A 25,224-nucleotide genomic window follows, 5' to 3' on the forward strand; every position below is an offset into this window, starting at 1 on the left:
GTGCTGGCTGAAGATGGGTGGGCACCTCCCCCCCCCACCCCGCACCCCCCGGTGAATGCACGTGGAGCTCGGATGTCACGGGGGGGGGGGGGGCCGCACTTGGGGGCTGGGTGTAGGGAAACCACCTCCCTGCTCCCCTTCCCTAGGGGGACCCTGTCTGACGGTGTGCCGCTTCTGCCCCACAGGAGCCTGATGCCGCGGACCCTGGAGAGCCAGATCACACTGGAGAAGACCCCCAGCTATTTCGTCACGCAGGAGGCCCCTCGGCGCATCTTCAACATGTCCCGGGACACCAAGCTGATCGTGGTCGTGCGGAACCCCGTGACCCGGGCCATCTCGGACTACACACAGACGCTCTCCAAGAAGCCGGACATCCCCACCTTCGAGGGCCTGTCCTTCCGCAACCGCACGCTGGGCCAGGTGGACGTGTCGTGGAGCGCCATCCGGATCGGCATGTACGCGCTCCACCTGGAGAGCTGGCTGCGGTACTTCCCACTGGCTCAGATCCACTTCGTCAGCGGCGAGCGGCTCATCACCGACCCCGCGGGCGAGCTGGGCCGCGTCCAGGACTTCCTGGGCATCAAGAGGTTCATCACGGACAAGCACTTCTACTTCAACAAGACCAAAGGATTCCCTTGCTTGAGAAAAACAGAATCAAGCCTCCTGCCTCGGTGCCTGGGCAAATCGAAAGGCAGAACTCATGTACAGATTGATCCGGAAGTGATAGACCAGCTCCGGGAATTTTATAGACCTTATAATATTAAATTTTATGAAACAGTTGGACAGGACTTCAGGTGGGAGTGAGCCACCAAGATGTAAGCGTTCTTCTGCTTGTCTCTTCCGTGAGGCCGGCCCCCCAGCCTGTGATCCTCTTACCCCAGCAAACCCAAGCCAGGCTCCAGCCCCCTTTCCCATCTCGGGTTCCATCGTCCTGGATCTGGGAGGACCAGCTAAGGCCACGAGACCAGGGGGTTCCTTGCCACTAGCTCTCCCCAGTCTGTCGAGGCAGAGCTGACCCGCTTCTGGCCTGTCCAGTCAGTTCCGAATCATTTCCCTTCAGCCCCTCCGAGGCCTTGGGAAACGGCTTTAAGAAGAACGGATCTTCTGATTATGCTGGATAAGTGGTGATGGTTCTGTTGCTGTGAACACAGCAGTCTGTCCCTGTCGCTGTCCGCCCCAGAGCGGACTTGCTAATTCCTAGTGGCATGTACCTCCCCTCTGAGCTTCACTCTCCCCAGCCGCCCCGGGTGGTGGGACAGGAGACCGTCCTCTTGCTCCTGACCTGAGCAGCTCATCGAGACTTTGCAGGGCCGGAAGCACCCCCCAGTCACTCCCCGCAGACAGACCCTTCGATGATGAAATAAACCAGAGATTTCAAAGCCTGTGGTCTCAACTCTGCTTGAAGGTTAACGGTCTTTGAAAACCACTTTGTGACCCTCCCTGCTCCCTATGGACAAAAGCACATTAATTCTGCTGTTACGGGTACTTTACTCACGCGAGCTTTCATGTTCAGCATGCGAAGGAATCATGCTTGTCCATGTGAAATAAATATGGCTCTCTCGTGTCCTGGATGCTGGGCTCTTCTCTGTGTGTCAGGCCCGGAGCACGGCTCATTCATCTGGCTGCTCCTGTGCAAGATGAGGGGTGGGCGGCCTTAGTGCTGAGGATGCTACTGGCAGCTGTGGGATGGGCGTGGCCCCGGAGGGCCCTGAGGGATGGGTGTGGTCCGGGAGGGCAGCCGGGGGCTGTAGTCCAGAGGGTAGTGAGGGGGGTGCAGAACCACTTGGGCAAGGAGCAAGGGGCTGAAGATGGAGAAAAGAGGTTCTTGCTGGCAGAGGCTGCTGCAGAAACCTCACGTGGAGATCTGTGGGGACAGCTCTGACACACGGGTCTGACTGTGACAGCTCTCTGCGTAAGCTCTGGATCTGGAGTGCCAAACGAGAAGCACGGGGACTGATCAGACGTCAGTTGTTTCTGCTTGGCCAGCATGATGTTTTGAAATATTGTCCAACAGTTAAAACTGGGGAGTGTTCATATAAAAATACAGATATCCTTTTTTTTGTGAGGCACTGAGCCTGCATTCTAGAACAGTAACACTCAGTTGCCGCCTTTGGATGAAGCCCGTGCTCCCGGGTCTTTGGGGCTCCATCGGGCCCACCCCACTGATGCACATCATCTGCCCGGCCCCTGTTGGCATGGGCGTTCACAGCCCTGCTTTGGGTGTGTGTATGTGACCTCAGAATAAAGCCCAAATCTTCCTGCACGATGCCCAAGACCACCCCAGCCCCAGTTTCTGGGATCCTTCCTTCCCTCGTCCTCTGTTCCAACCTCACAGAGCACCAGGCCTTTCTTAGGTCTTCTAGGTCCTCCCGCTTCTGCCTGGACTGCCTCCTCTCCCTACCCTCTTTCCCCACCCCAAGTCTCTAGCTCATGGAAGCTTCCGGAAGAGTCCACTCCAGCATCACCTGCTTTATATTCGAGAAGCCTTCCCTAACCAACCTATCTGCTCACTCTTCTGCATTCACTTGTTTGCACACATATCACAGCTTTTGTCATGCTAGATGAGCATTATTTGTATCAATGTCTGTCTCACCGTAGACCACGGCTCCTCGAGAGTCAAGACTGCATCTGCTGTCCCACAGGAGGCGCACAAAATGGCTGATGGATGAATGTGTGAATGGGTGGAGAGGTGTTGGGGGCCTGGGGGCACCGACAGGAATGTCCCAAGGAACTACACTTCTGGTCATGATTCCCAGGTAGCTCCCCGGCACTCACCGGTAAGCCAAGGATTGCCAAACCTCCAGGGGCCACTTGGTCTTTGCTCGGTCAGGTGCAGTGCAAGGTTCCTGAAAATGAGAGTCTGACTTAGAAGACAGGAGGACACGAAAGCTTAAGACCTTAGTTCTGTGTCTTGGCCCATCTTCCTGCACCAGGCATCTCACAGGAGATCAGCTGAGACCAGGGTACCACGGAGCCAGTCCTGGGAGTCTGCCCCCTTTGTGCCTCCCCTGTGGGCACAGGGGAAGTGACATGGAGGCCAGCGGGAGCTGCCACCACCGAGAAGCTGGGGTGACAAGAAGAGGGACCGGTTGTATGTGGACATTAGCGAACTGGCCTACGCGACCCCCCCCCCCAGAAGTGGTATCCTGTGATCCAGGGCCACGTGGCAGCCAGAGCTGTCCAAAGAGACAGACTTACATTGGGGATACAAAATACTCAAGAAAGAGTAACATTTGTTTGTTTATCCTGAACGGGGGAAGTCTACAGTCAAAAGTGACAAGAGTTTGGAATTTTGTGGGTCCCAGGGCAGCTTTATTTCTCTCCATTCTAAGCATTCCCAGGCTGCCCAGTCTAAGTGCACTCTAAGTACTATTGAATAGATAAGAGTCTATTGTAATTAGCATATCAATCCTTGTATGCAAGTGAAAGAAGCTAAAGTTCCTCAAAAATCCCAGTTTCAATGAGTGAAATCTGGTGTATATGAATCTGCTTGGCAAACTCTTCATTTTTAATCCAGTGCAAATATACCCCTTCCCCCAGGGCACTCCAGGCAAACTTGCACAAGTTCGAAATCAGTACAGTTTGAACAGATGAAGTCTGACCATTCGATCTGAGACCAAAAGGCCTCCTCGGGCTGCGTGCGTGTGTTTCGAACAGTCCAGAGTGTGTGGCAATTGCACAGTCCGCCAGGCTCCTTCCATTCTAGTGCTCACGATTCGCCCCGTATCTGCAACCCCACTCAGCAGCAGAGAGAGGGTCTAGAAATCCGAGAAGACCCTTCCAAGGGAGAACAGAGCCTACTGACACAGAGCCTACGGAAGCAAAGGGACCTGTGTTGGGAAGCCTTCAGGTCTGCCCTGATGGGACGCTGTTGGCCAGGGGAAGATGGAGGCAGGTGAACCAGAAGTGTGGCCTCCTATGTAGTTGGCTTGCAGAGCAATGTCGTGTTTTCTGGTTGGTCTTGAGGTGGAAGCAGGGGGATCGGAATACGAGTCCTGACGGGCATTGAACAGGTCCATTGTGCTATGGAAACTGTGGGTCAGAGTTCTGCTGTCTGTTTGGCCGGGCTGTTGTCCATTTGAACATTCAGTCTCTTGGGGGGACGAGGGGGCACAGGCAGAACGAGCCTCCTCCATATGAGGCTGCAACATCCTTCCTACTCACGGCTTCCTCATGTCGTGAGTGAGGCTCCCCGGGCTTGTGCGAGGATGGTAGAACTCAGTCCTTCTAGGTTGCCTTTCTTTGGTTCCAGCCACTTGCTTGGAATCCAAGTAGTACGTGGATCTTACCCTGAACTCCAACACCAGTTCGTTCACTCCTCTCCAGGGGCTGATCTTCAAGACGTCACGGCAGGCTCCTCCCCACCGCCACATTCTCAACTCAACCGCCGACCCAGAACTGCTTTCCTTCTCCTCGGTCACTGCCCGTCTTGCATTCCGTTTTCCTTCCATTATGGCCTTGACCTCTAGCTGACATTATAGATTCGTTTCCTTGTCTGACGTCTGTCTCGCCCGAGGGTCGGTAGTGCTCCATGGACGTGCAGTCTGTATCCGTCTTCTTCAGCAGAATGTCCAGCATACAGTAGGTACTTAATAACTGGGTAAATGAACTACTGGGGCTCTGTCCCTCAACACCAGCCTTTGGGCTACTGCTTAACGCCCAAGAATGCATGCCTCCCGTAAGTGCTGTCTTCTGCCTCGGATTTCTTCCATCTCTGGGGACCTTTATTGCCATTATTAACTTATACAGCATCTTTGTGAGATTTAGAAAAAGTTACTCCCCTTGGCCAAAAAATGAGAAAAGGGTGCCCCTTTGGGATGCACACAGCCTTTCAGGTGCACAGTATGAATAACAATTACAGCGCGGACTGCCTACCAGCCCCCGCTCTCCCCAGCCCCAGCTGCCATCTTTGTGTAGGACACAGATGGCACAACTGTGCACAGTAGCCCTGACCACCGTTCCTCCCGAGCTTGGGATTCCCGAGATCTGAATGCTCCTGGAATTAGCACTGAGACATCCAAGATGCTTTTGATTCTGCTGGCTGCTGGCCCGTCTTTGAGGGGCTCCTCCAACCCTGCTGGTGTCTTGGTGCCTTGGGACTGCCCACCCATGTCGTGTCATCTCTCCGGCACGTACGCGCGTGTGTCTGCGGACGCGTGCTAGTGTGTGTGTCTGTTTCCTGGATCCTCACTCACGCATACTTATGAACACTCAAAACTATTCAACAAGTACTTACTGAGTGTTTGCAAGAGGAGGGTAAGGCGTAGGGAGAGCCAACACTTACGGAGTGCTTTTGGTGTGGCAGCTGTTGTGTTTTTCATGTCTCGGCCCTTCAAAGCAAGTCCAACTTCAAAGTGCAGTAAATGCAAGATGGCAGGTATGGTGGTTAAGAGCACGAGCTGCCCCGGGGCGCCCAGTTGCCTCAGTCAGAAGAGCATGCCACTCTTGATCTCCGGTCATGAGTTCAAGCCCCACATTGGGTATAAAGATTAAATTTTAAAAATAAACTTAAAAAAAAAAAGGAGCCCACGTTGTAACTGTAGCTCACTAATCTACTCTGGGACCTCAGACAAGCTATTTTATGCTCCTTGTGCTTCTGCTTCCCATGGCTAGAATGTGAGGGTGCCACGGCCTTGAGGGCTACTGTCTGGCTGCTGTCCTGGAGCAGTTCCCACAAAAGAGGCCTGAGAGAGGAAGCAAGTTCAACCACCGAAGCCAATGCACGAGCTGAAGGTCTGCAAAGACTATAAAGAAGGGCACGGACTTCCCTCCTGCTCCTTCTTCCCTTATACCCAATCTCGTGGCTTCTCAGGTAAAGCTCACTTTTCCACGAGAGACCATGGGTACGATCACGTTACATCTCCGGGAACAGGAATGGCGTAATGTGGACCACTCCTGAGACTGGGTGGAGACCCTGCTAGACGAAGTGTGCAGCAAGGAATCATCGATGGGATTTCGGTCACTCCATCTAAGTTACTGAACACGTTAGGCAGACGAGCCAGGCGCGGAGGAGGCACAGCTGTGTTCGTCTTCCTCTCAGCTCCCCTCGTGGAGGGAGCTCCAGGACGAACCGGTGACCAAGGAATCGGAGGACCGGGCTGAATTCTGGTCCCTGGATTGTACCCACCCCTGCCACACCCTAGTTCCATGGCTACTCTCATTTTTTTCAGCCAATTCAGAATGTACCTCACACCTACCAGACACTCAGAGGAGGAATGCAGATCCAGTCTTTTCTCAGAGAAGGTGGGTCACTAGTTAGAGTCCTTCTGTGGGGAACATCTGTGACCTTGTCCTCTCTCTCTGCATCTCAGAGCCCAGCACTGGAAATCTGAAGAACCAAATCAGACGGATAAATAGGTGCCCCAGAGGGGCTCCTCCCACCTTGACAATGAACGTGGCTCTGGATAAACTTGGCTTCCTGATAAATAAGAGGGACATATTACTTTTATCATTTAAAAAAAAAAAAGAAAGCATACTAAACAGTTTTAAAATGTGAAAAAGAAACATTATTTTTTCAGAGCAAGAATATAGACTGTCCTCTTAAATAATGTATTTATAAAGTTTTTCCAGATAAACTAATCAAATAAATTAGAACAATGTGAAAAAAAAAAATAAATAAAATTAAAAAAAAAGAAAAAGAAAAAGAAAAAGAAAGCTTATATACCTCAGCTCCCAAAACAAGCTTAGGACAAACTTTATTTCATTTTCTAATGTGAAATGGAAATACGAATGGGTCATTTAGAAATTATACTCCAAACTGCTTTTTACTGACAACAGTTGCTTCAACAAATTAGGGATTTTCTCTCTCAAAGAGGTCATTTAAAGAAATCTGGAGCTGGTCAGATTAGGACGTAGCTCCATTTTGTTATCAAGGACTTGGGCTCCTCCTCTCTTTCTGCCACATTATCCTTAGTCCATTGGTTTTGTCTTCATGACCCAAGATGGATGCTGGTGCACCAGCCACCGCATCTATGTTCCAGTTAGAAGGAGGAGGAAAAGAATGAAGTCAGAAAAAAACTACTTAACCAAGTCAACCCTATTTGAGGAGATTGCCCAGAAATTCTACCAGTAACTTCTATCTCATTGACCATCTCTAGTTGAAAAGGAAGCCAGAAAATGTAGTCTTTCAGCTGAATACATCTTCTCCTCCCTGACAATCCAAGATTTTGATACTAGGAGGAGAGTGGATACAATTCACAATCTCTGTTACAGTGAAACTCCCAGCTGTTTGAAAAAGCTGTCTCCTGGCTTCCCAATATTTCCCCACCGTCTCCGAAACCTCCTAGTTATCTCCCCGTCTGCAATCTCCAATTCATCTTCCCGTCACCTCCACTTGACTTCTCAAGACACATGCCCTCCGGCCCCACCTTCTCCCCGCCCTCAACCCCAAACTGGCCCTGTGAGTGGCGGGGAGGGAGACATCTGATTTGCATCCTTTGCCAGTTTCCCTGTGGGAAGGCACCCACCCCAGGCCATTTCATGCTATGGAGGTCAAGTACCCTCTCCCTGGAGGCTACATTATCGGGCATTCAGGAGTCCGTTCTAAAGCCAGCTGTGCAAGCCCAGTGGCTCATCGCTCAAACCCCTGCCCGCCCCCTGCCAGGAAACAGCTGAGAGAACAAGTCAGAGGCCCTGGGGTCCTGTTATGCACGTGTGTGCCTGGTGCCTGGACGGACGCTGAGCTCCGGGCACTGGGCCGAGCACACTTCCCGACACCGCCACAGCAAAGCCGACTGCGTTTCACCTGATCATGCAAGGAGTCACGTCATACAAGCATTCGGTTCACCCAAATTCAGTTCTAGTCTACACCAAGAGAAGGGAGGGGCTGGAATAGCAGAAGTTTGCTCTGTGAGCAGAGACGACAGTGACCATGACAAGGGGCCCCTCCGGCCCCACCCCCCCGTCACAGTGGGAGCCTGCTGCTCTGGGACCGTGACTCTAATGTCGACCACTACTTATTGTTCTCAGACAATAAGTGGCCCCTACACGCAAGCCAACTCCTTCCCCAGACGCATGGCTGGGTAAGCGAACAGAAATCCACGGCAGTGACGGGAGGGGAACGTGGCGGTGTTGAGGGGATTTCTCAAGGTGATCTTGCCTTTGTCACGTGGCCCGGTGACTGCGGAACCCAGTCCCTGAGGGGGCAGTCCACTTCCTGGGCCCCCACCCCTTGGCACCTGCATCGCCCGTGGACACACACTCGGACTGCTGAGGAAGGGACCAGAACATGAAAGAAAAGTGGCACGAGAAGAGCAGGGGAGGACAGAAGGCCTTCCAGCAGCTTCTTGATTCCTCCCGCTCACGGCTGGGGGTGCGCGGTGTGCGCCCCTTCCTCGGTCAGCAGAGTGTTTGGTGGAAACGCGCATGATGGGCCTGTGTGTGCCTCGAAGGACTGGAGAGGCGCCTGTGTGACTGACATGTGTCTCGCTGGCCCCCGTCTGACCGGAACGTGATTGACAACACATGACTAATTGGATCACGGCTGACTGACACCTGCTTTGTGGGCACGGCCCACCCAGCAAGCACACCTCAGCCTGGAGCCTGTCTGCGGGAGCCTGTCTGCGGGCACCGGTCTGACTGACGGGAGCTCAGTCCTGCGGGGGAGCTGTCATCATGCCACCTGCTGATGAGCCTTCAGTCCTGCCCATGGGCTCCTAGGAAGGCCTCCGCTCCTCTGCAGGACCGGGGCGAAGGATGCCCGGAGAGCTCGGCCTAGCTGCTCCTCAGCCCCTGGCCTGGCCCCTCCTTCCATGCCGCACATCTGGATCAGAGCCCAGCATGGGCCCCGCTGTCCACATGACCCAGAGAAGCCTGGTCCCAGGCTCAGGGCCCCTGCTAGGCCCCTCACCGTGGCTTTCGAGGCATCTCTGTTCAGGGCCCTTAGGCAGGGACAGAGCAACGGGACTCAGGGTAACACAGAGACACAAAGATAAATCAGCAGAGGCCAGGTATTTGGGAAACAAAGGTATTAAGCAAGACTTGAGTCTTTCTCCTGCCTTTGAATAACCATGACAGGATCTTAACAGCATTGTCTCTTTGTAATAACCAAGACTTTTAGTGCCATTTTGCCAAGGATGAAATGGAGGCCCATGGAATGTTTTAAAGCGACTTGTCTAAGGTCACCCAGCCAGGGCTCACATCTGTAACTTCAAATCTGTAAATTCCTTGCTTTTATGAGGAAGAGGCTTGGCGCTGTAGCACTAAACTATAAGTTGTCTTTTGGAAAATACTTGACATCCATAAAGATGGCCAGGTCTGGGAATGAGGAACAGTTAGGTGTCTTTAAGCTAGCACGCTCAAAGGCCAGGATATTAATGCCTGAGAAGCAGAGGTAATAGGAAGAAATTGGGCATAAGTCCTGGTTTTTGTCTTGGGCAAAAAAAGGACAAGAGAGGGGCGTGGACTTGACCCAAGCCTACCCCCGGAAACCAAGCTGACATCCAGAGTCCCCGTCCCCTACACCCATTCCTAGGACATTAGGACAGTTGACTTTTGGGGTCATTGGTCAGGAAGGGGCAATGTCATGATTCCGTCAACAGAACCACCTACCATCTCATTCTGTAAGGTGACCTTCTGATGGCTTGATTCCATCTGATGCTTGCCCTTGAGCTCATATTACAAGGAATGATGACTAAATCTGTGTTCAGCTTGTTTGCTTTCTCTCTTACTAAGTCCATCCAGCAACCTATGTATACATCCCAGACTGGCACTGAGTGTGCTTCAGGATGTACAAACAATATGCTGTAGTTCAAAAGTAAGTAATTTACAGACAGTCCTTTTACTAAGGAGTACTTTCTAAGGACTCAAATGTAAGAGAACTCTATCTTTCCTGGGGGAGTTTTTTAGTCGGGGGATCTGCCATTCCTTACTAAACATAGTTGGGGGCAACTGCGTGGCTCAGTTGTTTAAGCAACTGCCTTCGGCTCAGGTCATGATCCTGGAGTCCCGGATGCGGGACTCCTTGGGGAGTCTGCTTCTCCCTCTGACCTTTTCCCCTCTCGTGCGCTGTCTCTCTTTCTCAAATAAATAAATAAAATCTTTTAAAAAAACATATTTGGGGGCACCTGGGTGGCTCAGTAGGTTAAAGCCTCTGCCTTCGGCTCAGGTCATGATCCCAGGGTCCTGGGATTGAGCCCCGCATCGGGCTCTCTGCTCAGCGGGGAGCCTGCTTCCCTTCCTCTCTCTGCCTGCCTCTCTGCCTACTTGTGATCTCTGTCTGTCAAATAAATAAATAAAATCTTTAAAAAAACAAAACCAAAAACAACAACAACAACAAACCGTATTTGGGAGACTACTTTCAATTTTGAGTACAAGTGTGTAGCTTTTAACCTTTCTGGAAAATTCGGCAGCAAAATGGCCCCCAGGTAACTGAGTGAATGAACTCTTTTTGAGTAGGTAATTTAGTGTTTCCCACTTGAATACCAAGACTTTTGGGGGGGTGGCAAATGCAGGTTTTCTTTTTGGCGCAATTCACAGTTAGCTAATTCTACCTGGCACCATTTAGCTATCCGGGTTGACTGTTCCATGTTGTCTCCTGGCACCTGTGAATATAACCTTGACATCCAACAGATAAAAGGATACTGGTCTCCCTGTTTGCCAGGACAAGAGGACATGTTTCTAGTTCATGTAGAAACTGTGTCAGATTGTTGAAGGACAGTCTCATTGTAGGCCATTAAAACACACACACACAGAATTTGCTAACCTACCTACCACTCTGATTCTCTTAGTGAATTTAGAAAAAATGAGAGGAAGAAAGAGAGGGAATTAAAAGCCTTGGATCGATACTATTGAGATCATATGACTTGAACCATAAATGATTTATATACATGAAATCAAGGCCAATAAAATATCAAGGGTCTTAGTTTATCCGTTCTAAATGTTCTCTATTGAGTGAAACAGAATCAAACCATGATCAACGGCCAAATGAGTGAACTAAAGCCGCCTGTTCCTCGCGGAGAACATTGGAACCAGTGACCCTGATCTGCCGTTTGTGAAGACAAAATGTGACATTGAGATTTCAAGGAATGCGAACTCCACCAGCATCTTGCCATCCGAGCACCATCGTGACAATTTCGGTCATGCCCACATACCTCCTTTGCTATCATGACCTCCATCTCTTTGTTTTAATCATCGCCTTTCCCCTGCTTACTTTTATGCTAAAAGGAAACCTTACCTTTTTATCATATGTGGAAAATCAGTCCCGTTAGCCCAAATTAATTAAAACACAAAAGCGTAACTATCGCTATGAGGGAATGTCTTTGCCTCCATTCCTCTGGTTTTAAGAAGACTGGATTTTCACAAAACATTCCTAGAATCTTGTAGAACATTTTTTTCTCTGACCAGACAAAGGTGATGAGAATTTACCTGGTTGGTGAGCATAGTCATTGGTCCAAATGTCCTGACTGGTAGGGCTAATTTACAAAAAAAAAAAAAAAAAAAAAAAAAAAATCCAGTTTTTGTCTCCTTCTCTATACGCCTGAACTGGAATAAGGCCATCATCTGCCACAATTAGGTCTGTTCCTCGCTCTTTCCTCAGGTGTGCTGCCCAAGGTGTCCGCTAGGAGGCGATATTGGAGGGTATTAGTGCGGCTAAGGAACCAGGCTTCAGTCTAGCCTTCATCGTCATAAGGATGCCACTTGTCATCTCCCATCTACCTTATGCTTTTGTCTTTTTTCTCAGTTGATTCAGAATTCACATGGAAAAAACAAGGTTGGATCTCCAAAACTCATTATGTCCCTCAAGTCCCAACAAAATTGATATTTTAAAGAAATTATCAATCTACTACCGAAAATCCTCTCATGCACCAACAAGACATTCATCCCACTTTGGAATATATCAAAAATGGACAATATGGGAAGTTATAGAAATTCATCCTTTTTTTTCTGGCTAGAGTATATTCTACTTTGATTTTACCTTGATGGACTCTATGCAAAGAGTTAATGATAATAATTTGTAATAATTGGGGCGTTCAAAACTGAGAGCAACGGCTAAAGCATTTTAATGTTCAAATGTTCTCTCCAGGAGCAGGGTGATATTCAAAAGATTTAAAAACCAGTACGATTTGTATGGTGACTAACGTAACAAAAAATTTTTTTTTTAAAAAACCAGTACAAGGGGCACCTGGGTGGCTCAGTGGGTTAAGGCCTCTGCTACCCAGAATGCCTCCTGCAGACCAGCACCATCAGCCTTTTGAGAGCTTGTCAGAAATGCAGACTCTCAGGCCCCACTCCAGCTCCATAGGATCAAAATGTGCATTTTATCAAGATTCCCGAATGATTGAATGATTCGTATGCATGTTAATGTGTGTTAATGAGCGAGAAGCACAGCACTGCAGTTTCTGAAAATCTGCCTGGGGGTGGGCCTGAGGGGGTGGTGATGGAGAAATGGGCAGTTGTTGCTGGATGAGTACAAAGCTGGAGTTATGCAGGGTGAGTAAGCTCTGGAGATTTGTTATATTGTGCAGTGTCTACAGTTAATGATAACATATTGTGTACTTAAGATGTTGTTAAGAGTGTAGATCTCAGGTTAAGCAGTATATATGTGTGTGTGTGTGTGTGTGTGTGTGTGTGATTAAAAAATATATATATATAATTTTTTTTTCTTTAAATCACAAAGGGACGCAAGGAAACTTCGGGAGGTGTTGGCTCTGTCATCTTGATTGTGGTGATGGTAATCAAGGGTGTACGCACATGTCCCATCTCATCAAACTGTATACATTGAACATGCGCGGGGTTTGTGGGTTTTGTATACAATTATACTTTAATAAAGCTGCTTTAAAAAGACAGTACTAAAAGATTTTCTTCTCCCACTCAAAAAAGATTAAGAAGCTGCAAAGGGACCCTACTAGTCTGTAGACCCCACTTTGAGTAACACGGCTCTCAGGGTCTGGGAGGCAGGGAGTGGATGTCACTAGCCTCTGGAATTCGCTCCCAGGGACCAGACTGCGCATGCCCACCCCCCCCCCACCCCGCACTGACCCCAGCCTCCCTCCTGAGGGCTGTGGCAATGGGAGCAGTGCCCCCAAATCTGATTTGGGTCCCCGGGCAGCCAGCCAGTTTACTTACTTGCCTCCTGCTAACAGTGTTAGCTTCCTGTTTTACTGTCAAGAAATGAGTTATGTTCAGAAAGACTTTACAGAGTCCCTGAATTAACTTTTCTCTGAGTATTGAAACCTTCAATTATAAAAGGAATAGATGCTCTTTAAAAAAAAACAAAATCTGCAACCAATAGGGCAAATGCTAACATTTGTTAAACATCTGTGGTGGGATACCTGGACGTCTGCTACATTATTCCCTGTATGTTTGAAATTTTGAAATTAAAAGACAAAAAAATTGTATTAAGTAAAAGCAATAGATAGCCAACGGAGATAAGAAGAACCTCAAAGAAAAGGATAAAAATCACCCATGATTCTACCGGCCAGACATACCTTTGGGTATTTATCTCTTCAGTCCCTTTCTCGTTAAAAAGGCAATTCTAAATTTGCATTTTTATTATAATTATGTAAGTGTGTGCTTTTAATTCCTCTCCTTCATAAATCCCGGTCGAAATGGTCACAGAAAAATAAATTAAGAGGGCAGGTTGTATAGGGTAGAAAGACTTTCATCAGCCTCGACAGACAGAGGAGCCTGCCACGCAGAAATCCTAATGCTTGTTTTCCACAAAGAATCCACCGCGTAGAGAGACACGGGACGTGGGACATAGGCAGGACATGGGACAGCGGGCACGGGACCGTGGAGCTGCTGGCCCTGGCGAGTCCCCCAGAGAGCATGCCAAGCCACGGGGAGGCATTTCTGCAGTGAGCTCCTAATGAGGGCACTTAGAGGGAAGAGCCGTGCCCTACTAACTGCTGCTGCCAAAATAAACTCAGAAAGGAAACTGCTTTGCCCAGCAGGAAACTTCTCTCCTGCAATGCTGATTCCCCCCAAAACTCACTTCCTACTCATTGCAGGCAACCAAAACCCCAATCCAGCAAAAGATAACTACAAAAATACAAGCTTCCCCATCTCCCTTTACTCTGAGACAAAAAGATCGAACAAGGACCCCCAGGCTCTCTGACAGACCTATTTTTTAAAAGCCCAGGACTGGACAGGCAGCTCCCCCTCTGCAAAGATGCCCAAGGAGAGAAAAAATGACAGGGGCAGGGGCTACAATGATGCGGGTGGGGGAGGGGCGCCACTAAGAGAAGATTCAGGAATTTAAATAAAGATTGTGTGAGGCCTAAGCCAGGAAAAATGAGAAAGCTTTTTATGATGATTCCTATTTCATCTTCTCTTGAGACGTGACAAGACACTACATTTTATAAAAAGACAGTAATTAAGAAATACTGTTTTTAGCCCAAAGACAGCATGGGTTAGGATCGAAGGACAGGCTTTGGATTTAGATGACCCTGGCTGGAATTTCGGCTCTGCCATGTATCAGCTGTGTGAGCTGGACCTCTCTGGTGTCTCAGTTTCTTCATCTGTAAACAGGGCTGGTAATGATCGTCCCTATCCTATAGAATTCTCAAGATTAATGGGATGGTATACGTGCAATGTTTGGCAAAAAGCAGTTACTAATATTACATATTCTTCTTGCTGTTTTTTTTAATTTTTTAAAATTTATTTGACAGAGAGAAATCACAAGTAGGCAGAGAGGCAGGCAGAGAAAGAGGAAGGGAAGCAGGCTCCCCACAGAGCAGAGAGCCTGATGCAGGGCTCGATTCCAGGACCCTGACATCATGACCTGAGCCACAGGCAGAGGTTTAATCCACTGAGCCACCCAGGCGCCCCTCTTCTTGCTGTTTAAAAACAAAAAACAAACAAACAAAAAAACGTAGCCAATTTCAAAATCCGATGGACAGCTTCTGGCTTCTAGAGAGTGAATTTAGCCTAGGTTTACCTCTATTCTCTCCCCAAACATCACTGCAATAATATAAAGCAAAAACCTGAGTAACCTGAGAGAGAGGGGAAGCTACTACCAACACTCAGGAAGTCTGGGGACTTCCCAGACGGATGGCAAACTCCCAGCAGAGCTGCTCGCTCCAGCGCTGCTCGGGGTGGGAAGAATCCTTGGCCACGGGATCTCCTGCGCGCCCCTCCGGGGAGGGAGTGCTGCCCAGGGAGGAGAAATGAAGAAAGCAGAATTGCTCACTCGGGGCTTGAGGAAAGAATGGAATAGGCCCTTAAAGAATTTTTGCAAGCGTTTCCTGGATTTCTTCTTTCACAGATGCAGCAGTTGGCGGCGGGAGTAACACCAGGTACGCACGTGCACGTGTGCGCATGGGCATGTAAGTGGGGGTGTGCAGGGGTACGGGGGTGCAGGGGTGCGGGGGGTGCGGAGGTACAGACATGCGTCTCTTTGTATTCTAGATCCTCAGGCACAGCCACGGAAGCTCCTTGCTGTGGAAGGTGACCAGATGGAAACTGGAGGAGTTCAGGGGAAGAAGCCCTCCCTCCGTCAGATACAAAGGCAGCTGTAGGCCGTGGCGGAACGCGCATTTCCACGTTCCCAGGCAGCTGGCTTCCTTCTCCTGCTCCATACATCTCGGGCAGAGCAGGAGGACTCAGAGAGACACTGTTGCTTGTTAATAATTTCCATAATCTTCAGTATCAGCTACTAAGCCAGCAGCCTACTCCACATAAGCAATAATAATTTATAGTTGCAGTTAATGGGCTGTTTTATAGGAACCCACAATTATAATTGGATGTCAAGTGTTGTGAATCTCAGCGGATGGGAAGCGACAACTACTGGGGCCTGGTGTTTAATTTTTTAATGTGATTATTAAATTTCCCATCTCCTTGCTCCTCTATCTTCTCTCGGTGCGGCTTCCCGCTGTGGCCCCATCTTTCTCAGTGCTGCCTTCTCCTGCCCAGAATCTTGAATTTTACTTCCGCAAACCTGTTTCTGGTCCTATGGATTTTTACTGAGCAGAGGTAGACGGCCACCCACCCACCTGGACCCTGCAGAAATAGGGCACCAACAACTTTTCTGTTCAGACCCCCTTCCCCCCCAAAAAAAACCTCAGCCCAGAAAGCATCCCAGGTTCCCAGGTTGGCTCAGCTCTCAGCCTGGCAACCCCAGCCCATTCAGAAGGTGACCACAGGGAGGACCTGGGTCTTTCAACCCAGTGGCCGGGGGCTCTTGGAAGGGACTGGCATGGCATTTTATAGTCAGAATCTGTCCTTAGAGTTCTCCTACTCTGGATTCTGAGACATAGCTTAACAGGGGATGTACCAATAGCAAGTGTCAGGGAAGTGGTATCGTTGTTTGGAGAAGTAGGAAATAAGGAACCAACCAAAGCAGGCCTTGACATGTCCACTTCTGGGTTGGGGAAGAAAGTATGGGTTAGAGGGTTGTGGATTCAGAAGATGATGAATGCAGGGTGAAGAAGGCCTCCCAGGAGACGAGATGAGATGAGGGGCTGTTTGAGCAAGAGAAGGAAGGAAGTATCCATAAGGCAGAAGGGCCAGCTGCCTTATCCATTGAAGATCCCAGCTTAACCAAGCCCTCAGTGTCCAAAGCCAAGTACAGAATTTGATGGAACACAAAACTTAGTTCAAAGGCAGGCAAGGACCCAGCAAGTCTCAGGGCAGTTTGGACATAAGCCAAAGTCTAATCTAAGTATAACCCTAAAGCCTTCTCCATAACCCATGCTGGAACCCTGCCAAATCCAGAACCCAGTAAAATAGTAGCCCTGCGTTCAGTCTTAAATCCATAACCAGGGTCCGAATCCCAAGCCCATGTCGGGATGAAGAATAAGTAGGGAGGCAAAGGCAAGGAATTATCAGAAACCAGCCTGCATTCATCGTTACCTGAATCCACAACCCTCTGACCCAGCATTCCTCTACTGGGAAGGAACCACACTCTGAATAGACATGGGTGTTTGGCACCCAAACACCTTATTTCCCATAGACTTCCAGTTCTCTAGGAGGGCAGAGACTATCTTTCCTTCAACCAGGAAATCCCAAGCTGGGCACAGGGCCAGCAGAATAAATAAACAGTGCTCCGTGACTCAGTAGCAAAGACAGAACTGATGGAGAAGAAGGTAGTCTTTGGGGCCCATCGGACTTGCATGAGAATCCCCACTCTGCCACCTCCTAGTCTTGTGACTTTGAGCATGCCCCCTCTCCTCCACTGGTGTCCTTGGGAGTGGCTATGAGGACACAATGGAACAGTGACCCCAGACTTCCTGGTGTAGAATCTTGGTTTCCTTTCTCTTCCTCCAAGGGCAGGGTCCCCGAGGATGGTACTGCATGAGATCTCTTTTTTCCTATCCATATCTGAGTGTGTGGGCTTTCAGATGCCTAGAGCCTTTGTGACCCGCCGAATCTAGCTGGCCATCCTGCTGTCCAGTATTCTATTGGGCATCCTTCCAGATGGAGTCTCCACAGCCTTCCGTGTTCATTATCTACGGCCACAGTATCGTGCCGTGTAACAAACAATCGCAGAACGTACGGGGTATCAAACAGAAACACTTAGGTGGCTCCCAAACCCCTGGGTTGGCCGAGCTATTCTGCTGCTCTGGGCCATCACTGGACGATCTTCTGCATGTGCAGTCAGCGGGGGTCCTCAGCCCTGCTCCATGGGGTTTCTTGTCCTCCCTGCTTCGCATGGCAAGGACAGGGTTCCAAGAGGTGAATGGAAGCCTACGAGAGCCCCCTGAGGCCTGGGCTCAGGGTGGACACACCATCATGTCCATCGTGCCTAACCAGGCCAGCCAGTCTCTAGAGTCAAGTGCCTCTTGACAGGAGGAACTTCAGGGTCACCTTGCGAGGCAAAGGGATTCAGAGAGGGGAAGGACTGTTACCATTGTTTAAAATCATCAATCCGTTATAGCCTCGTGGCCCCACTTGGGTCTCTTGAAGTTCAAGAAGGGGCATAAGAGGCTGAAGGGAATGATGTGCCTGGACTAGAGTCAGAAACATGTGGGTTCTAACCCCAGCTCTGGTACATGTATTACTTAGGCCTTCTGAGCCTCCGTCTCTTCAATTATACAGTAACGTCAGTAGCCAGAACTTCTGACCCCTTGGCGAATACCCATTACTCCACTGGGGCATGCCAACCCTCTGGTAGTAAGGACAGAAAGAAAATTCTAAACAGCAAATCGTCAGAATCATTGTGTGGTGTGGCCCTGAGCCTACCCGAGGCAAAAGCTGACTCTACGCTGTTCACTCAGATCCCGGGCCAGCCATGACCCCAGTGTCCAAAGCCAAGTACAGAGCCATGGGTCACCATGAAGATGACCCAGGAAAACACTTCTCCAGGCAGCTATAAATAGGAAAAGCCAATGGACAAAAAAGGAAACCAATGCAGACAAGCAGCTGCATAATTTACCATCCCTTCCATTTCCACCAAAGGCCGTGGGAGGAAACCAGAGGTACAGCAATGCCCCCTTCTCTCCCGGTGACTTTTGTATCTAGCACAAATGCTTTCCCACCTGCCCTCCTCTGTGGTCTGTCTTTCCCAAGGTGGCCCTCACTGGGCCACACACAGCTCTGTCTCTAATTGCGGCTTATTCGTTTACATTTTCTCATTATAATGTTATTATCCCCAAGTGAGAGCCCTATTAACGGGGCAACCAGAAGTGGTGTCTCTGTGATTCAGTCTTCACCGAGACCTAAATTCTACTTGGTTAAAATCCACTCATGGGGGTCACAGAACAAAAAACATCCCCCAGTTCCTCGTGCCCTAGTTCCTTGCTTTTTGTCTTTCTCCAGACAACTTGGAGTTGACCTCTATGGTTTCTCCGAAGTGTACCACATAATTCATTTTACTTCTGCTCACCAGCCGCAATATCTTATCTCCTCCTGTAAGCGGATTCCCCTCTGATCAATACCGCCTACTCAAGACCTACCACATGGGGCCGGGATGAGGTAAAATGGGAATGTATTTAAGTTCTTAGGACAGTGCTCAGTACATAGCAAACAGCTCAATAAAGATTAACAACCGTTATTACTATTAGTATTAATGTTGCTTTCAGTATTGGCGCTTCCCCATCCTCCTCAGGAGTCACTGGAGTCCTTTACGATAGCTGTACCTCCCCATATACCCTCTTTTCAAGACACAAACGCTTCTTCCCACTCGGGGTTGCCAGCATCCGCCCCAGGACATGCCCTTCCCCTCGGCAGGGTTCTGTGCCAGCAGCCACACCCAGGTCAGGGAACTGTTACTGCCTCAGCTGGAAAAAAAAAGCTTCTGGGCCAAGCCCAGAGGGAAAGTGAAAAGAGGCCTCACCCTGCATTTTCTCTGGTGACACCTGACCCAAGCAGAGGCTGGTGCCTCGGGGGACCGGATGGTCCTGGGGAGGTCCCTGTGGGTTTCGCTGCAGAACGAAGATGAAGAAACCAGCAGCTGGCAGGAAACGAATATGACACGAATGCTCCGCTAGAATCGCTATAAATAGGGAAAAGCCAATGGAGTGGAAAGGAAAGCATTTAGCAGCTGAGTGTTCTCTGCAACAGCAGGCTCACACCTCATTTTACCAGACATTATTTACACAAAGAAGGTGTGATGGTGCTTATGGCATCATTAGGCATGGATTACTTCCTTAACTGTGAACACAGAAGCCCAGGGGAAGCAGCTGCTCTAGAACTCCTCAAGGACACACTGGAAACCAAGAACAGACTCCGCCGCCCCCTCGGTCACCCAGAAACGCGGTCACCGCGCTCGCCAGTGATTTCCTCTCTCGCGCGGCTCTCTCAGCCCATCAATAATAAATACGGAGCGGATATGAATCCCTCAGACGTCAGGCGTGCGCGAATGGTCACCTTTCTCTCTTTTCAGTAACCAGCCTCCTTCTCCATTCCAAGTCTCGTGGCGCTGGCAGGAACCTCCACCTCAGTTTCCCAGGGCCCCCCTCAGCTCAGCGCAGACCGTGCTGCCAAGAATCCCGGGTTCTATGCCAAGACATGGGGCCCGGGATCTTCAGCCATCAGTTACCCCCGAGAGTTCTATTGTTCCATCTGTGTCTGCTTGTGCTGCTTCCACTCCAGGGTGGGACGTGGGATGCGTCCTTACGCTCTGTGTCCGTGGGTGCGCTATGTACCCCATTATTTCCCACTGCTCTGGGGCCCCACTGGCCTTTTTCCCCTACCCCAACCCAGGGGATCTCTCTCTCTTTTTTTTAAGTCTCTCTCCTTTTTGAGTCTTCCAAGACAGTCTGCCTCCTCCCACAAACCTATCCTCAACATGTTTAGGCTTTCAGCAACAACAACAGAAATCTCGGGGGATACTTCTGCCTTCAGCCCTGACACATTTCTCCCCGCGAAACAATCAAACACCAATTCTGCCACCTCCCTGCATGGGAGAAAGGAAAGGGGAGAAAACCTGTCTCACAATATTATCCGGACGCCAGCGCTTAAGAACTTCTCGACTACATGTTACATCCACCCAGAGAGTCTGTCCTTTCGGGAGCACGCCGATACACTTAGAGTGTGGACGGTGTTTTAACCAAGCCTTGAAGATACTGACTTGCCCACCAGCTCCTTGCTGGATCAGATGTTCATGCGGGAGTGTATGGAGTGGTCCAGGGAGGAGGCAGGTGGAAGATTCTTTGGAAGTTCAGAATAAAGAGAGACAGAGACTGACAGAGAGAGAGACTGACTCTCAAGCAGACTCCATGCTGAGTGCAGATCCTGATGGGGCTTGATCCCACAACACTGAAATCATGACCTGAGCCAGAATGCAGAGTTGGATGCCCAAATGATTGAGTCACCTAGACACCCCAAGGGTCTCTATCTTACACGGGCTGATCAGGAAAGGTCCCCTGATGAGATGACCTTGAGCAGGATAAGGATGACAGTAAGACGATGGGAGAGAATAGCATTCTTTTCAGAGGGAGAATCAAGTGGGATTGTGTGGGTGTGTGGGTGTGTGGGAATAACCGGAAGAAAGCCAGTGCGGCGGAGGCTAGGTTGTGAAAACAACGGGGTAGGAGATGAAGTCAATGAGACATGAGAAGTCCCAGCCTGTAAAGCCTCTGGTCATAGCAGGAATTCTAAGCACCATGGGAAACCACCGCAGAGCTTTAGTCAGGAGAGGACATGGTTCATGTCAAAATGGTCTCTCGGCCTTAAGTGTACAGAATGGACTGTGAGAGGAGAGGTGAGCACGTGACCAAGCCAGTTTGCTGCTTGGTGCAGTACTACAGGCAGGAGATGATGGCGGCCTACACCAGGGTGGAGGCAGGGGAGATGCAAGAAGCAGACACATGCCAGATATACTTTGGAGACAGGGATGGCAGGTCATGCTGAAGCACTGGGTGTTAGGGGTGAAGGGCAGAAAGGAAGGAACAAAGCATGTTTAAAGCATTTTTCCTATTCTAGAGAAATTTGCAGTAGACCATAAAAGATTTTTGTAAAATACATTACTCCTATCAAATGCCAGGGACCAATTTCTTATTACCTGGCCTTGGAACTTTCTAGAAAGATGAATATTCGTGTTCCTTAGCTGCCTGTTCAGTATCCTGTAGAGCTTAGATTCCTAACCAGGTGGTCTTCTGGGGTGGGAAAGTTTTCCACCAAACTGGGATCTCATGGGGTTTGGGTATGACTCATCTGGGAGATAGAAGAAACTATGAATGGATTCTTCCTCCAATATCTCAGTGACACCAGCCTCAGCTCAAACACCTCTCAGTGATGGGAAGCTCAATACTTCCAAGACAGTCCAGTCTGGCTATAGATCATTTTGACTACCGGTTTAATTTCCTTAATAAAATCTTTCTTTGAACCAAATATGAGTCCCTATATCTTTTGCTTGAACTTATTTTCTTTCCTTTCATGCAAAAGGAGTTGGAGGATGAGAAAAAGGTCTTCATAAGAACCAGAGCTTAGGGGTGCCTGGTTGGCTCAGTTAGTTGAGCGACTCCAGTTAGCTGAGAGACTCCAGGTCATGATCCTGGAGTTTCAGGATGGAGTCCCACATTGGGCTCCCAGCTCCATGGGGAGTCTGCTTCTCCCTCTGACCTTCTCCCTTCTCAAGCTCTCTCTCTCTCTCAAATAAATAATAAAATCTTTAAAAAAAAAAAAAAAAAGAACCAGAGCTTATCCCTTGTACAGTGTCTTCAATTGTCTCTTAATTTTGCTTCATTTACTATATGCTCCTTGTAGAAGGAATTCCTTTCTACAGGAGCGAAGAAGAAAAGGAGCCCCTACACTTGAGTGATGAGAGGGTGTATCTGTCGGTATAAGCCAGCTGCTGTAACAAACAATCCCAACATCCTAGTAGCTTAACAATAAACCTTTATATCTTCCTTCATCACAGTCTGTGGCAAAGTAAATTCTTGACCCCTCCTCCAGCAGGAAGATGTGGTCTTTTCCCCTTCCCCTTTCAGCTGCGCTGGCCCGTGACTGACTTGATCAATGGAATTTGGCGGAACTGATGCTGTGCCAGTTCTAGGTCTAGCCTTTACGAGGGAGAATAGCCCCTGACTGCACACCATTGAGACCCAAACTCTAAGAACCAAACTGCCTAGGTCTAAATTCAGGCTCTACTACTTACTAACTGTGGGACCTTGGGCAAATCACTTGACCTCTCTTGTTCTCAGATTCTTCACCTGCAAATGTGAGTATTAGGAGTATCCACTTCACAGAGTTACTGTATGTCAAGCAGCTGTTGTACTGGCTGGCACGAATGTTAGCTACTATTGATGGGAGCATGAGCGGCAGGGAAAAGATTGCTACTGAGTTCTGATCAGTTGAACTGGTTTAGAATCTGACTGGTCCCCGTATCAGTAAGTAGTGGTGTTCGTCCTAGAATGGGTTCCCCCACGGATTCACATCAGAGTCATTAATTAACTGGGCTCCCAAGAAAAGCCTGTATGGGTTGGGGGGACAGGGGTAGGAGAGCTGGATTGGAAGGGCAGAGGGTCAGGCATGGCCACGGCCTCATCAAGCAGAGTAGTTTCTGCTTATGCAGCAGAGACTAAGCCTAACTGAACACTGAGGCACGCTCTCACCCTCCGAGCTGCAGTCCCTGGTATCCTAGTATCAGAGCTGGCGAACTTTTACTGAGCAAATGCCGTGTTCTAGGTACGGTGCCAAGTACCTTATGCATATTTTCTCATTTAATTTGCAAGACCTGATGAGCTCTGACATCATCATGATAGGTCCTAACAGGCAAATGATAACCAGAGTTTCCATTTAAGTAAGTATCTGAGGCTCATTAGATTCTGCAGACAAAATGTCCTCAGGTACACTGTCTTCCTCTAAATAACATCTGAGAAGTTATGCACATTTATGCATAAACATCGGGGCTGACACAAACTTCTCTCGTGCAGTGAAAGCTGGAACAAGCTCATGGGTAATAAGTGCAGGGTTATTCATTCTTAGGTGAGGCTAAGAGGGTGGCACTGTGATGTAGCTTGAAGCCCTTGGTCTGCCAAGGTCCAAGGTCAGTGATGGACCCTAGGTTTCATCCCGAGCCCAACTCTGATTCGGTGGCTACTAGAGCAAAGGCTAAGGCTATCCATGCTTAGGTGGAGGCTGCAGCCATCGGTGAGTCATGTCTGCATGGCCATTAAACTGTGACTTCACCCCTTCAGCTGCTGTAACAAAAATACCATAAATGAGGGGAGCTTATAAACAACAGAAATTTGTTTCTCTCTGAGGGCTGGAAAGTTTAAGGTCAGGGCACAGGTGTCTAGTGGGAGCCCTCTTCCTGGTTCACAGACAGCCTACTTCTTCCTGTGTCCTCACAGGTGGGGATGCTCTGGGGCCCTTCATGAGGGCACTAATCTCATCCCAGAGGGCTCCTCCCTCATGACCCAGCCCCTCCCCAAAGCCCCGCCTCCTATACCATTGTGTTTGTTGGCAGACTTTACAGATGAGTGAGGTGGGAGCACATGCACTCAGACCACAGCCGACGGGACAGGAACTGTAGGGGCCACACCAGTGAGAACACATCAGCTTGCCAGGCTACATTCTCATACCATTTTGCAGACAAGGGAGGGAGATTGGAAGTGAAGTCCTTTCCTCCAAGCCACAGAGGCAAAGGTGAAATCACACACCTAGACTTGTTGCCTGACGCGTGCAATCACTATCTTATTAGGAGAGTCTCCTAATTTGACACCACCCCTGCATGGCCCTCCGGTGGGGGCTGCTTTGGGCTTGGGCTAGAGCCTCCCTTCACACCCCGGATCCAGTGCCATCTCTGCCTGCCCCACCCTCCAACACAATCCCTCTGATCCCCAGGATTTCTAGTACCCAGGGAACCCAAAGTCCCAGGCAGGATGGGGCCTCGCGGCGGCTTGCCTTCAGCCCTGCCCATCCAATTCTCCCATCCCCGCAATCCGACACCCCGCCACAGGGCGAGCAGTCAGACCCGAGCTGCACCGCCCAGCTTGCCCCTCCGCAGCCCAGGCTAAGCTATTGATTCCTGCGCTCCCCCACAGCCGCCTCTGCCAAGAGACAATTTACCACCAGCTCAGAGGTCACAGGAGGGGCCTGGCCGTCTGCCAGTGCTTTTTACGCTGCTATAAAAACCATTTAAAGGGCCACTTTGTAAGCCACAGCGCTGCTTTCACCAGAGGAAGAGGGGAGCAGTGGAGGCACGCGCCGCAAGCCTCCTTTCCAGCCTGGATACCCCAGAACCTCTGCTGCCCCTCCCAGCCTTCCGGAGAGGCTATAGGAGTTCAGAGCCCGTATGCCCTGCCCGAGGGCTGCCCCCACGCTGCTGCACGAGCTGGAGGGGAGCCCAGTGCCCCCAAACCCTACGAGCCCCCACCTCTCAGACTGATCATCCCTAAGTGCTGGCGCCATGTTCCGTGCCCAGCACCCCTGAACACTTCGCTTCTGCCACTTTTAGCATCTCGACGGCGAGGGCCTGGGTGCTATTATCATAAAGCATGTTTGTCCGAGGAAAAGCCCGATGCTCAGGGGAGCCTAAGTGACTTGCTCCAGATCTCACAGCCTAGCGGGTAGCAAAGTCTGGATTTAAGCTCCCAAAGTCCAGCTCCAAAGCCGATGGTCTTGGTTTAATCACGGGGTGACAGCTCAGCACCCATATTTTGATAAAAGCCATCACTCTGATGAGGGAACAGACGGCAAGCTGAGAGCAGAGCCCAAGCTGACACCCCACAGTCCCCTGCCCCATTCCCAGGTGGGATCTGTGTGACATTCCCCAGGCCCTCTGGCTGCCCTAAAGCTAAGGGAAGGGGGAAAGTGGTTAACAGTCCAGCAAGACGTGAGTCTCACTCTATTTACAAATGACTTAGTGATTTACAAGGAAAAAAAGCTTTCTTATCAATA

The 25,224-nt window shown here is 49.7% G+C and overlaps 2 protein-coding genes across 2 annotated transcripts in view; one reads left to right on the forward strand and one right to left on the reverse strand.

Moving 5' to 3' along the window:
* HS3ST2 (heparan sulfate-glucosamine 3-sulfotransferase 2) overlaps positions 1 to 804 on the forward strand; it is an 86,790-nt gene extending 85,986 nt beyond the window's left edge. The window contains exon 2 of the mRNA XM_059154834.1: positions 186 to 804. Within this exon, the coding sequence (XP_059010817.1) occupies positions 186 to 804 (619 nt within the window). The remainder of the gene's footprint in view (positions 1 to 185) is intronic.
* A 691-nt stretch (positions 805 to 1,495) lies between these two features.
* The window catches only part of USP31 (ubiquitin specific peptidase 31), a 212,900-nt gene continuing 189,171 nt past the window's right edge, over positions 1,496 to 25,224 (reverse strand). Inside the window, exons 17-19 of the transcript XR_009349253.1 lie at positions 6,198 to 6,328; positions 2,776 to 2,846; positions 1,496 to 1,628 (exon numbers count right to left, since the gene is read on the reverse strand). The gene's annotated coding sequence lies outside the window, so the exon portion shown is untranslated. The remainder of the gene's footprint in view (positions 1,629 to 2,775; positions 2,847 to 6,197; positions 6,329 to 25,224) is intronic.

The sequence above is a fragment of the Mustela lutreola genome, chromosome 17, assembly GCF_030435805.1.
Source record: "Mustela lutreola isolate mMusLut2 chromosome 17, mMusLut2.pri, whole genome shotgun sequence".
Taxonomy (NCBI): Eukaryota; Metazoa; Chordata; class Mammalia; order Carnivora; family Mustelidae; genus Mustela; species Mustela lutreola.